This window comes from Cynocephalus volans, chromosome 14 (assembly GCF_027409185.1).
Source record: "Cynocephalus volans isolate mCynVol1 chromosome 14, mCynVol1.pri, whole genome shotgun sequence".
Lineage (NCBI taxonomy): Eukaryota > Metazoa > Chordata > Mammalia > Dermoptera > Cynocephalidae > Cynocephalus > Cynocephalus volans.
In genome coordinates this window covers 9,195,994-9,208,271 of record NC_084473.1, presented here as the reverse complement: position 1 = coordinate 9,208,271, position 12,278 = coordinate 9,195,994, and the positions used below count along the sequence as shown (strand labels likewise).

Genomic DNA, 12,278 nt, shown 5'->3' with positions numbered 1-12,278 from the left:
GACATGACCATTGCAGGTTTTTAGGATTCTGCCTTAGGTTGTTTTGTCTTCTGAAGCTTTCCTCCAGCTGTGTGCATTACTCCTAGATTCACATCTGCTCTGCTGGCTCCGGACCTGTCTTTCCATACTGTTTAGAGTACGCACACTTGCCTCCTGGGCACTCTCAAACTAGGCATACCTGAGGTAGAATTCATTTCTCCCCTAAAACTGCTCTTCCTCTTCATATGTCCAGGTCTTGATTAATGTTGTCTTCATCCACCAAGAACTTGTTGCCTTTTGCCATTTGCTAATCCCCCCATCTGGTGACCAGTCCTGACAGTTCTAGTGCTTTGAGCTGGTTCCCTCTTCTCTGTCCTCCCAGCAGCTCCAGACCCTCCTTTCTTGAGGCAACTGGAACAGCAGCCCCTGACCTGTTCCTGCACTCTCCTTGTTCTGTTCCATTCTTTGTAGATGCAGAGGGTGGATCGCTTCACTTTCTTATTTTAAAAATCTTCAATGGTTTTTCATCACTGTGGGTTCAACTATGAATGCTTTAGTATGATGTGTGAAGCCCCTCACGCTCTGAACCACCCACTTGCCGACCTCCTCTCCACGACTCCTGCCCCGCTGTGCTCAGTCACACTTCCATGCCCAAGTGGTTTTCCCTTGTTGTCCAGCACAGTGGTTCTTACGCATCAAGGACTAGAAGAACCTGTGTATTTTTTTTTTTTAGTATAGACTTTTGTGTGCACCCTCCCACCCCTCGAAGTTTTGATTCAGTGTCTGGAGTGAGGCCAGACACTGAATCAAATTCATTTTATTCTCTTTATCTGAAAGATGACAATGTTGAAAATAAATGGTTACAAAGATTCTATAAAAGTCTTTATGTCAGGGGTCCTAGAATGCTTCTGTAATAATCATACTTTGTTCTACATTATATAAATATACAAATATGGGAAGCGAGAGGAAGAGAAAGGGAGGCAGAGAGAGAAGCTCCTCAGATGGTTGTGGAGATCAGCTGGGACTCAGAACTACAGCCCTGGACTCAGCTCCGTGTCACCGACTTTGTGACTTTGCCCCTTCAGGCTCTTTCCTCTGTGGTGCTCTTAAGGCACTTTCTTTATAATTTAAAAAAGACACTCTACTACTGAATTGAAGTTCTTTGTGTACGTGTTTGCTTTTTCCTTCAGATTCTAAAGTCGTCCAGGGCCAGCACTGGGACTTATGCATTTTTAGATTTTCTATGCTTTGTCCATTGTAGACGCTCTGTAAATGTTTGTTAATTAAATAAAGAGATAGTTGAAAGAAAGAAGAGATATTTGAAAGTAAGTTTTTAAACTGTAAGAAGTTGTGTAGATGGGAGTAGTTACTAATATCAAGAATACTAATTTTTCCTGTGTATTTACTTTTTGCTTAATTTAAAAAATACTATTAGAACCCTTTAGGAGGGAATAAGTGCTAGAACCTGTTGGAAAGACATTTTACTTGTTTTGAGCCAGTTTCAAAGAACAGTGGTTCTTAGACAATGTATAAAAATGTCTAACGTTTTCTCCATATAGTGCAAGAAAAGGAACACATTTGAGTCTTTAGGCAGAGATATTTCTATGGAAATATCTACACTTAGATGGTATAATTTGTTCATAATTTAGGTGCCAAAAAGAGTGATTTTTTTGTTATGTATTTTTTGGCAAGTTCGTAATGTCAAATGGATTTTTCCTTTTATTTGTAGATTTTAAGACGCATTTTCCTTAACATTTTGTGAGAATATGCCTCATAAGAGAGAAATGGAGAATTTTCTCAAGTCTTTACATACCGTAAGGGGGTGTCACTCTCAGCCTGTTACTGGGGGGGAAGGAGCAGCGGGGCATTTGCAGCGCGCTCCGCCTCTGCAGGTGAACAGCAGAGCGGTGCCTAGCAAGCTGGGGGAGTTTAAAATCGACGCTGGTGGACTTGGGAAAAATGTTCCCCTTTGTGGCATTCTGTAGGCTGCTTCGTCTATTATCATTCACCTGTCCCCCTCAGGAACCAATCCTGAGATCCCTCAGCACTTGCCGTGGGGTCCCCCCGTCCCAGGGGTGGTTTAGGCTGCTGCAGACTCCTTCGCTTGCACCGCCTTGGTGGCTGCTGTCTCTGACCTCAAAGCCCCAGGTGCTCGCATGGCTTTGGTGGTCTCAGGGAGCTCACCCCGCAGTCCTAGGGCACTCCTGAAGAAACTTGGAGCTCTTCTTTTCCACCAGCTACAGAGTCACCTCAGTCACTGAGGCAGGTTTCTCTTTCCCTTAAGCCCTAGTGTGCCCTGTGCCTCCCAACTCTCTGTCTGCAACCCCGTGGCCTCTGGTTCTTCCAGGGGCCCCTCCAGGCCTCTCTCCACCTGGCACCACCTGTCCCCTGCCAGATGTAGCACAGACAGTGTGAATTGGCCCATCGCTTTGCACTTGAGGCTCATCCCTGGAAAGGCCCCTGATTTTTGTTTTTGTTTTTTGTGAACTGGAAGATCTTAATTTTATATAAATCTTGGTGTTTTTGTCCTAAGAATTTAGATGTAACATCAAGTGAAAGATTCAAGTCTGTGTTGCTAATATGAAATTTTAATTTTTCTTTACAGGTCAACTTTGTAGTGTGCCAACTCTTTGCCTTGCTAGCAGCCATTTGGTTTCGAACTTATCTACGTTCAAGCAAAACTAGCTCTTTTATAAGACATGTAGTTGCTACCCTTTTGGGCCTTTATCTTGCACTTTTTTGCTTTGGATGGTAAGTAATTATTTTGATCATATTTAAATGAAGACTGTTTGGATATATTTGAGAATTGAGTGTTAGAAAGATATGTAGGATTTTGTTCTTATATTTATTTATAAAAAGTTTTCTCTCAAGGTCAACTTAAAAAATTTTTATCTTTAATACAAACAATGAAGGTTAGGCAATGAGTTCTCTCTTTAGTTTGGTCTTAGAGGGGAGTTTATTATTTATAATTTATGAAAAAGGATAGATGAAAAGGATATAAACTCATTTTATTCTGTTGTGAGTCGTTCTTTTCACCTATTTTGCTGATATTTAATGCCATGACAGATAAACCATTTAAACTTTTAAAAATTTTTTACTTGTTTTTTCCCTGTGCAAGTGGCTTTTAAGAGTCTGGTAAAGCCCATTGATAGAACTCTATTACCATTTTTTAGATTGTACCATGAGCAAAAAGAGGCTTTTGTTTGTCTGTTCTTGGTGGAGAAGAATCATTCATGATAGGGAGCTTTTATTTATGACCCTTTGGATGGGATGGGTGTGTGTATTTCCTTCAGGTAACTGGCTGTGTGTGACAGAAGGACTTAGGAGAAGAGAACACTATCCTTGCAAAGCAGCAGAGACTGTCAATGGAAGGGCTGCTTTGTGATGTCTTCTTGAGCTTTCCTTCTTTTTTTTTTTTTTTTTTGGCATTTTTTTTTTTTTAATTTTATTTTGTCGATATACATTGTAGCTGATTATTGCTCCCCATCACCAAAACCTCCCTCCCTTCTCCCTCCCCCCCCCAAAAGTGTCCTTTCTGTTTGCTTGTTGTATCAACTTCAAATAATTGTGGTTTTATATATCTTCTTCCCCCCCCCCCGTTTGTGTGTGTGTGTGTGTGTATGTGTGTGTGTGAATTTATATATTAATTTTTAGCTCCCTCCAATAAGTGAGAACATGTGGTATTTCTCTTTCTGTGCCTGACTCGTTTCACTTAATATAATTCTCTCAAGGTCCATCCATGTTGTTGCAAATGGCAGTATTTCATTCGTTTTTATAGCTGAGTAGTATTCCATTGTGTAGATATACCACATTTTCCGTATCCACTCATCTGATGATGGGCATTTGGGCTGGTTCCAACTCTTGGCTATTGTAAAGAGTGCTGCGATGAACATTGGGGAACAGGTATACCTTCGACTTGATGATTTCCATTCCTCTGGGTATATTCCCAACAGTGGGATGGCTGGGTCGTATGGTAGATCTATTTGCAATTGTTTAAGGAACCTCCATACCATTTTCCATAGAGGCTGCACCATTTTGCAGTCCCACCAACAATGTATGAGAGTTCCTTTTTCTCCGCAGCCTCGCCAGCATTTATCGTTCATAGTCTTTTGGATTTTAGCCATCCTAACTGGGGTTAGATGGTATCTCAATGTGGTTTTGATTTGCATTTCCCGGATGCTGAGTGATGTTGAGCATTTTTTCATATGTCTATTGGCCATTTGGATATCTTCCTTAGAGAAATGCCTACTTAGCTCTTTTGCCCATTTTTTAATTGGGTTGCTTGTTTTCTTCTTAAGAGAGTGCTTGTGCTGCTTACTCATTTGCTGTAGCTTCATCCGCGTGCAAATAAGGGTTTCCAGGTTTGCTTCTCTGCAGACTGTTGTTGGAGATAAAAATTCCCTGAGAGGATGAAAATGCACTCAGTTGATCCGTGTTTTAGTAGTTTCTGTTGTGGGATGTAGAATCTGTGAGACTTTGATAATGTCTCTGTGTTCGTTCTAGGATGTTGTTTTTGATTCTTCTGAGGATTGGAATATGATAACATTTATTAATCTAATTTTTGCCTCTGGCAATTGCAAATGTTTCCTGGAAACTCATGGGAAATCAATCAGGGATAATTTATTCAGTCTCTATCATGTGACCAGCCCTCTGATAGTGGGTATGTGTGTAATAAGAGATTTAAACATATCTTAAATAAAATCTAAGTGTGGTCTTTTTCACCTCCTTGACATCATCAAATTTCTATCATCAAAGTTTCTTAGGTTTCTCAGTTGATACTGTTTAAACTTCTTGTAAATCATGCCATGGGCTAGTATATTTATATTTAAATTTTATATTATGGAACTTTTTAAACACAAAAGTTCAGAGAATAATGTAATGACCACTCATATGCCCACTACTCAGCTTCTACAATTGTTAAGATTCCACGGTTTCTATTTTATCCTTTTTCCAACTTACTTTTCTAGACTATTTTAAAGCATACCCCAGTCTGAATAGGAGGATACTTCAAAAGTTCACGGAAAAATAAAATTAAAAGATAATCAAATCTTTCCATGAACTTTCGATACCCTCATATTTCACCCATAAGTACTTCAGTGTTCAGTATCTATTTGAGTAGTATATTTTAATGAGGAGTTGGGGAAGGCTCGTAGTTCGGATTGGCCAGCTCCAGGGGATACCATTCACTCTGTGGTCTATGGAAACAGAATAAAAGATTAAAATGTAAATAGGAGGATACTTCAGAAAGTTTGTGGGAAAGTTCATAGTATCTCCTGGACTTGTGTAGCGTGGAGGGACTGCTGAAGATGAAGATGCTTCTCTTTAAGTGATCTCTTGCTAAGGAAGTGTTCTCTTGCTGGGAAGCTGTCTTTGGTAGTTCATAATACAGTTCACAAGTAGCCTACTTTAATATCAAAGTAATCCTAAGTATTTCAAATTATATGTGATAACCAGAACTTTTTTTTTTTTTTGGAATTCTCTGTTCTTTTCTTAAAGGAGAAACCTTTTTGTTTTCCTTTCTTCGGAAAAAGGATTGTTTCTGCCTCTGTACCACGCGTAAGATAACTCTTTGCCAGTTGGAATTAGCTAATGGGGAAGTAGAGCGTTCTTTGATTTACATTGTAGCACTTTGTTTTGTAGACTCAAAGGCGATCATATCTGCTATTCTTTTGATTTTTACAACTTCCCTTTTAGAAGACTTGTGTTAGCACTCTGTAAATATGGTCGGTTATTTTATCTACTTATATTTGGTCACAGCTTTTTTAAAATTAAGCTATCACCTGAACTGAGATTAAATTAACTGAGATTTAATTTACACTTTAATTATTTATTTAAATATCTTTGATAACAGTATGACATAATGGAATAGAGCTTAGACTCTGAAGTCACACAAAGCTGGATTCCGGGCTGGGTGCCTTGGTCTGGTAGCTCTGTGACTTTTTTTTTTTTTTTTGTCCTTTTTGTGACCGGTAAGGGGATCGCAACCCTTGGCTCATCCCTATGTAGGATCCGAACCTGCACGGCAGGAGCGCCGCTGCGCTCCCAGCGCCGCACTCTCCCGAGTGCGCCACACGGTCGGCCTGCTCTGTGACTTTTGATGTGTTATTCAACCCCTATTAGCTTCACTTTCCTCATCTGTGAAATGGAGCCAATGATTACTTTGAGGACTGAAAATTGTAATACTCCTGAAGGAGTGCAGGGGGTGTGCATGTGAGTGTGAGTGAGGGGAAGAGACGGACTAGTCTGTACAGTGGGTAAGGTAAGTTTCTTCTTTGGGCCTGTCTTACAGCCTATGCCTTATTTATAATATTTCTATGGAAAATGTGTTCAAAATTTTAAGTAACTTTTCCACATTAGATGTGCCTGTTATTCCATAAAGATCATAGGGTAAGATCCTTGTTAATACTTTAAATTGTTCATGATGATTTGAAAATTTTATCATTAATTGTTCATGCCACCAAAGGGGAAGGAAAATTGAGAAAGAGAGGGAAAGAGAGTGTGTGTGTTTGTGTGTGCATGAATCTGTATGCACAGTCTATAGGTAGACTGGATTGATGTTAACCGCAGAGATCTTAAACATGTTTTGCCTGAACATTGTGAAATGAATGAATAAATTAGTTCTGTCATTTAGTGGTAGATTTCTTTATTAGAATTTTCGGAAATAACTGTGTCATCTTAGCCAGAATGTTTTGTAGATACAGTACAGCAAATATAACGAATGATTAGATTTATATAAGGAAGTTTATTCGACTTGAGCCATAATGTTTAGAGAGTAAATGGATTTGGGTGAACCTGTTTTTCAGTGAATTCTAATATTTCTTACTTTTTGTTGTGTTGTGAGTAGTATTGTTAAAAAGATAAAGGTAGAGTATAAAGCTGGTATTGTAGAAATTTGTTTGGGAAAATAACTGATGTCCTGTAAGGACTGTTCTGAAATCCATACTTATTGCTCCTTTTTTATCATTGTGCCTGAGTGATGACGAAAGCTGTAATCCTGGAGCCACATAACTGTGTGCAGCTTTCATGCAGCGAGGTGGTGTGGGTGCTGGGGCGCTGAGCATGGCTTTGGGGGTTGGTTTTATTTTTCCAACTCTTCTGGGCCCTGTGGTATGGGACTCCCTCTCCAGGGTGTTCACAGAATTTTAGGCTTTCGAGGTTTTATTCCTTATTATCTAGGAATGTCTGTGTTGTACATAGTACTTTTAGCCTAAATTATTTTAGTTTGGTGTTTGTGACTGGGTATCCGTCTTCTAACAACACTCTTACTTTTTATAGGTATGCCTTACATTTTCTTGTACAAAGTGGGATTTCCTACTATATCATGATCATAATAGGGGTGGAGAACATGCACACGTAAGTATTCCCTTTGTTTACATATAAATATGCATTTCATTTTAGTAGAGTTGGCTCAAAATAGGGTTTTATTTGTTACACTAAAAACAATTCTGAATTGTGGTAATTTTTTAAAGAAGAACTATCATAAATACAAAAGTGAAATCATTGGTATGCATCACTCTCGCGTTTACTTATAGCAGAGTTTCTCAACCTGAGCACTGTCTTCATTTGGGGGTGGATAATTCTTGATGTTCAGAACTGACCTGGTGCATTCGAAGATGCTTAGGAGCTTCCCTGGCTTCTTCCCACGAAATGCTGGTGGTACCCCCGAGCTGTGACAACAAAAAATGTTTCCAGATGTTTTCAAATGTCCCCTGAGGAGCAAAATTACCTCCAGTTAAGAACCATTGGCATAGTCTGTAGGTGATAGCAGTGGGGAGAAAGAGTGCCATGAACAGAGTAGAGAGAGATTTAGGAGGTAAATTGAAAAGGGCTGATTAACGAGAAGTGCAGATAGAAAACAGGGTGGCGAGGGGGACTCCTGGGTTCCTGGCTGGAGCAGTTGGGTAGATGCAAGCACTCTTTGTTGAGGTGGGGAGCATATTGAGGGGATAGAGTATTTCAAGTGGGTATATATTTAGCCCCTAAAACAATGCTTGGCATGTAGTGCACACTCAGTGAATATTTGCTGAGTAAATGAATGTTGACTTTAAGGTATCTGTGAGACATGTAATAGGAGCTGGGTAGCTAATTAGTCACACAATAGGAGCAAGGTAGCTGGGCCAAAGATGTGCATTTGGGAGTGGAGATGTGTAAAAGGTTCTTGGCTGAAAACCCAGGGACAAAGTGTACTAGCAGATCCTGCTGGAGTGTTCCATAATATCTGAGATGTGATATATGACACATATATGATGATTGTTCTGAAGCAGGTATTCTTTAAAAAGATAGTTGAAATGTTTGCCTCCCTCTTGGTATAGCTTTGTATAAAAGGTAAGGGAAATGTGCAGGACCTGATGATTAACACTTGAGGTGAAAAATATTTTATTCAAAACAATATAAAGATAATAGTAAAATCACAGGATATAAGATCAGTATACAAAAATCAGTGTTATTTGTATATATCAGAAATGTCCAAAAGTAAAATTTAAAAAATCCATTCGCAATAGCATCAGAAAGAACAATATGCTTAGCAATAAATTTTCCAAAGAAGTGTAAGACCACTACACTGGAAATAAAAAGCATTGCTGAGACAAATTAAAGGTGGAAATCAATGGAGAGATATATCATGTTCATGGATTGGAAGACCCAAATCTTTTTAATGTATTAGTTCTTCCACATTTGATAAATAGATTCAATGCAGTCTCTGTCGAAATTCCTGCAGGATTTTCTATAGAAACTAACAAGCCAATTCTAAAATTTAAATAGAAATGCAAAGGACCTAGGGTAGTCCAAAAAGAAGAACAAGGCTGGGGAAGGCTCACACTGCCTCATTTCAAAACTTACCAGAAAGCTGCAGTGATCGGGGCAGTGGCTACTAGTGAGGGTAGATGCGTGAAGCAGTCGAACAAGATGTGGTGAAACTATTGTCAGAAGTGCTAGGGCACTTCACTGGCGGAAAGAATTATCTTTTCAACAAGTTGTGCTGTAACAACTGGATATACCCATGCAGACAAATACATAATAAATCTTGACCTCTACCTCAGAACATACACAAAAACTAACTCAAAATAGATCAGAGACCTACGTGTGAGAACAAAAACTCTACAACCTGTACAAGAAAACATAGGATAAAATATTTTTGACAGTGGGTTAGACAGAGATGACATTAAAAGCAAAAACAATAAAATGTAAATTGATAGTTTGGATTTCATCAAAATAAAATTTTACTCTTCAGAAGAAGTCATGATTAAAAAAATGAAAAGACTAGAGAAATTAGGATAAAATATTTGCAAAATGTATATCTGATAAAGGTTTGTGTTCAAAATATTTAAAGAACTCTTACAACTCCATATTAAGAAAATAACTCAATTAAGAAAGAGACAAAATATTTGAACAGACACTTCACCAAAAAAGAGATACTAATGCAAAATAAACATATGAAAAGATACTCAGCACCGTTAGTCATTAGGGAAATGCAGAATAAAACTACAGTGAGATACCACTTTACACCCACCAGAGGGCAGTACTGAGTGCGGTGACATTGTGGAGAAAGTGGGACCCTCACATTGCTGGCAGGGATGTAAAATAAAGGCAGCTACTGAGAGAGAGAGTTCGGCAGTTTCTTAAAAACTTAAACATATACTTACTATGTAACCTAATAATTCTGCTCCAAGAGAAATGGAAACATATGTCCACATGGACACTTGTCTGTGAATGCTTACAGCAGTATTGTTTGTTATAGCCTAAACTGGAAACAGTCCAAAGGCCCATCAACTGGGGAATAGACTGTGGTACACTCACACATGGGTGAACAGGACACACCCATGCCACACAGGATAGATCTCAGAAACTGCGTGCTGAGTGAGAGAAGCCAGACACAAAAGACTGTGGTTATGTGACCCCATTTGTGTGGAATTTCTAGAAAAGGCAAAACTGCAGTGACAGAAAGTAAATCAGTGGTCGCTGGGGACAGGGCATGGGAGTAAGGATTGCCTGCAAATGGGAATGAGGGAAGTTTTTGGGGTGATGAAAGAATTTTAAAACTGGACTGTGGTGTAAATTCTCTAAGACTCATTGAATTGTGCACTTAAGTTAGGTGAGTTTTATGGCATGTACGTTTTACCTCAATAAAGTTTTAATAAAAGATAAACATTATAAAGGGAAGTGCAAGGAGGAAGATAATATAAAATTAAATTGAGGCACAGTTTAGAAAGTTGGTTTAAGAATTTCGTATATTTTCTCATTTAAGCAAACTTATAGATGTTCATATGCACCCACATTTTTCTGAGTTTAGTTATAAGAATCAAGGGTCTAACGGAACATTGACCCTTGGAGGAAGATGCCCTCAAAGGAAGGAAATCTAGATGTCCAGGGGGAGACATGGCAGCTGTCTTTCAGTAACAGAAGGGAGTTGGAGTGCTTGCTCTTTACAGTGCTGGGATGGTTTTGGTACTGCTAGAAGAAATGTCAAAAGGCACCTTTTTGGCCCAAGGATGGATGACCTCAGGTACGGTGAGAATATTTAACATGGGATTTGTAGAGTATTGTGTCTATCGTGGGAGATATTTAAGTTGATGCTTAGGGCACATTTGACTTGAGTGCTGTGGGGCAGGGTGCCGCATGTCTTCTCAACTCTCTCCTGAAGAGAATTCCTCACTGGCCACAGCTGGAGTTGCTGAAGCCACCGAGTGTGAGGTATTTGTAAGTACCGTATCTTTTTTATAGTTTCAGTATTGACTTTCTCCCTTTTCTCTGCTTTTTTTTTTTTTTTTTTATCCATTCTTTCTCTTTGGACACCCAGTACCTTATTGCTTTTTATCCCCAGTCAAAACACGTGGAAGAGCAGAGGGACTGCCCACGTGCCCCACTGTGTGCTTTCGCACTTGAGAGGTGCTGGTGCCTCGTTTCTCAGTAGACAAATACAGACTGCGTTTGTACAGAGCTGTTTGAGGCCGTGCATCTAGACGGCGGTGGGTTTGAACCCGTGTCTGCTCTACTCTGAGCCTGCTGTTTTAAGTAATTTAATTTCATTTGACTGAAATTCGTTCACACTGTCAGTCACAGGCAGTTTGCCCTTTATCTTTTTTTATGAAATGAAAAAATATTGCTGTTAAAGGAATTCCAGATGTCAGCAGACAGGAGAGTCTTTCTTGAGAGGAAGTATGTGAGCTTCATTTTTTGGACATCCTGCTGTGTTTTAGATCTGTCTCCGAAGTTTATTTTGTGTGTATATGTTTTAAGATGATTTGGGGGAAATGGTTGGCTGTGTATCTTTTCCAGCCTCAGATGACCTCATTGTTCCCCAGGGATCAGGCACTCTGGAAGGCAACTGCTGAGGCCTGTTTCCTGGGACCTGTGCAGTGTGGAGGGGGTGAGAGGGTGTTTTGCCTTGACTGTCCCTCTGTAGCTGCAGCCCAGAGACCTGGAGCTTGCTTGATTCAACCAAAGACCTAAAGTGATGCCCCAGCCCCATCTCCCTGTCCTGGAACCTTCCTTCCATCCATCTGTCACAAGAACCTTTCCCTTGTGCTACATATGCCCCTGGTGTTGATTCCTTCTGACTCTGTTCTGTCCATTTCTTTTGGCCTCAATGATCACAGGACACCTGACTCCAGGGCAGGGAGTAGTGAGCAGTGGGATTTGCTTGAGGACCACTTTGCTGGGGCTTTGGGGCTCCACTGGGTTCAGCTGCGGAGCATGTTCCTCAGGCATAAGATGTGGGTGGGGGGACACATGGACTGTGTCAAAGTGTGAAGGACAAGAATTGAAGTGAATTCCTTGAGATGCACAAATATCAGTCTCAATTTAGTAGAAAGGTTACTTCATGGTTTTGTGGTAGACGGAATTCCAGTAAGGGCTATTAATTGTTAAATTAGCTTATTTGTTTACTGATTGATTCATTCAGTCCTTTGTTTTGCTTATTAGACCAACTTAGCACCCTCCTACTGTGCGCTAGGCACCGTCCCGCAGCTTCTCCCGGGAGAAGTTCAGTCTGATGGAGGCACGTGAATGCACCTTGCAATATCGTGTGCTGAGAAGGAAGGTCCAGAGGAAAGCCTAACCCAGCTAGCAGCGAGACTCAGAGAAAACCTTCCTGGGGGACATGGTGCATGAATTTGAAACAAGGGCTTTAGCAGGTTGGAGAGGCAGCATGGCAGGATGCTACTGCAGGGTGTGTGGCAGTACTAGCAGCTGAGTATGGAGCCCAATTACAAGTGGTGGTGGTGGTGTGTATGTTTGAGAGAGAGCTGGGGGTGGTGGTGGTATTGTTACATCTCAAGGCACACTTTGCAAGTCCTTCCTTT

General features: G+C 40.1%; 1 protein-coding gene across 5 annotated transcripts in view; it reads left to right on the top strand.

Moving 5' to 3' along the window:
• The window catches only part of MBOAT2 (membrane bound O-acyltransferase domain containing 2), a 129,696-nt gene that overhangs the window by 39,867 nt on the left and 77,551 nt on the right, over nt 1–12,278 (top strand). For 2 of the 5 annotated variants that reach the window (XM_063078232.1, XM_063078231.1), the window contains exons 2-3: nt 2,585–2,730; nt 7,255–7,332. The exons of 2 other annotated variants lie outside the window; for them this stretch is intronic. In XM_063078232.1, the coding sequence (XP_062934302.1) occupies nt 2,585–2,730; nt 7,255–7,332 (224 nt within the window). The remainder of the gene's footprint in view (nt 1–2,584; nt 2,731–7,254; nt 7,333–12,278) is intronic. One more of the 5 variants, XM_063078234.1, reaches the window with a different exon arrangement.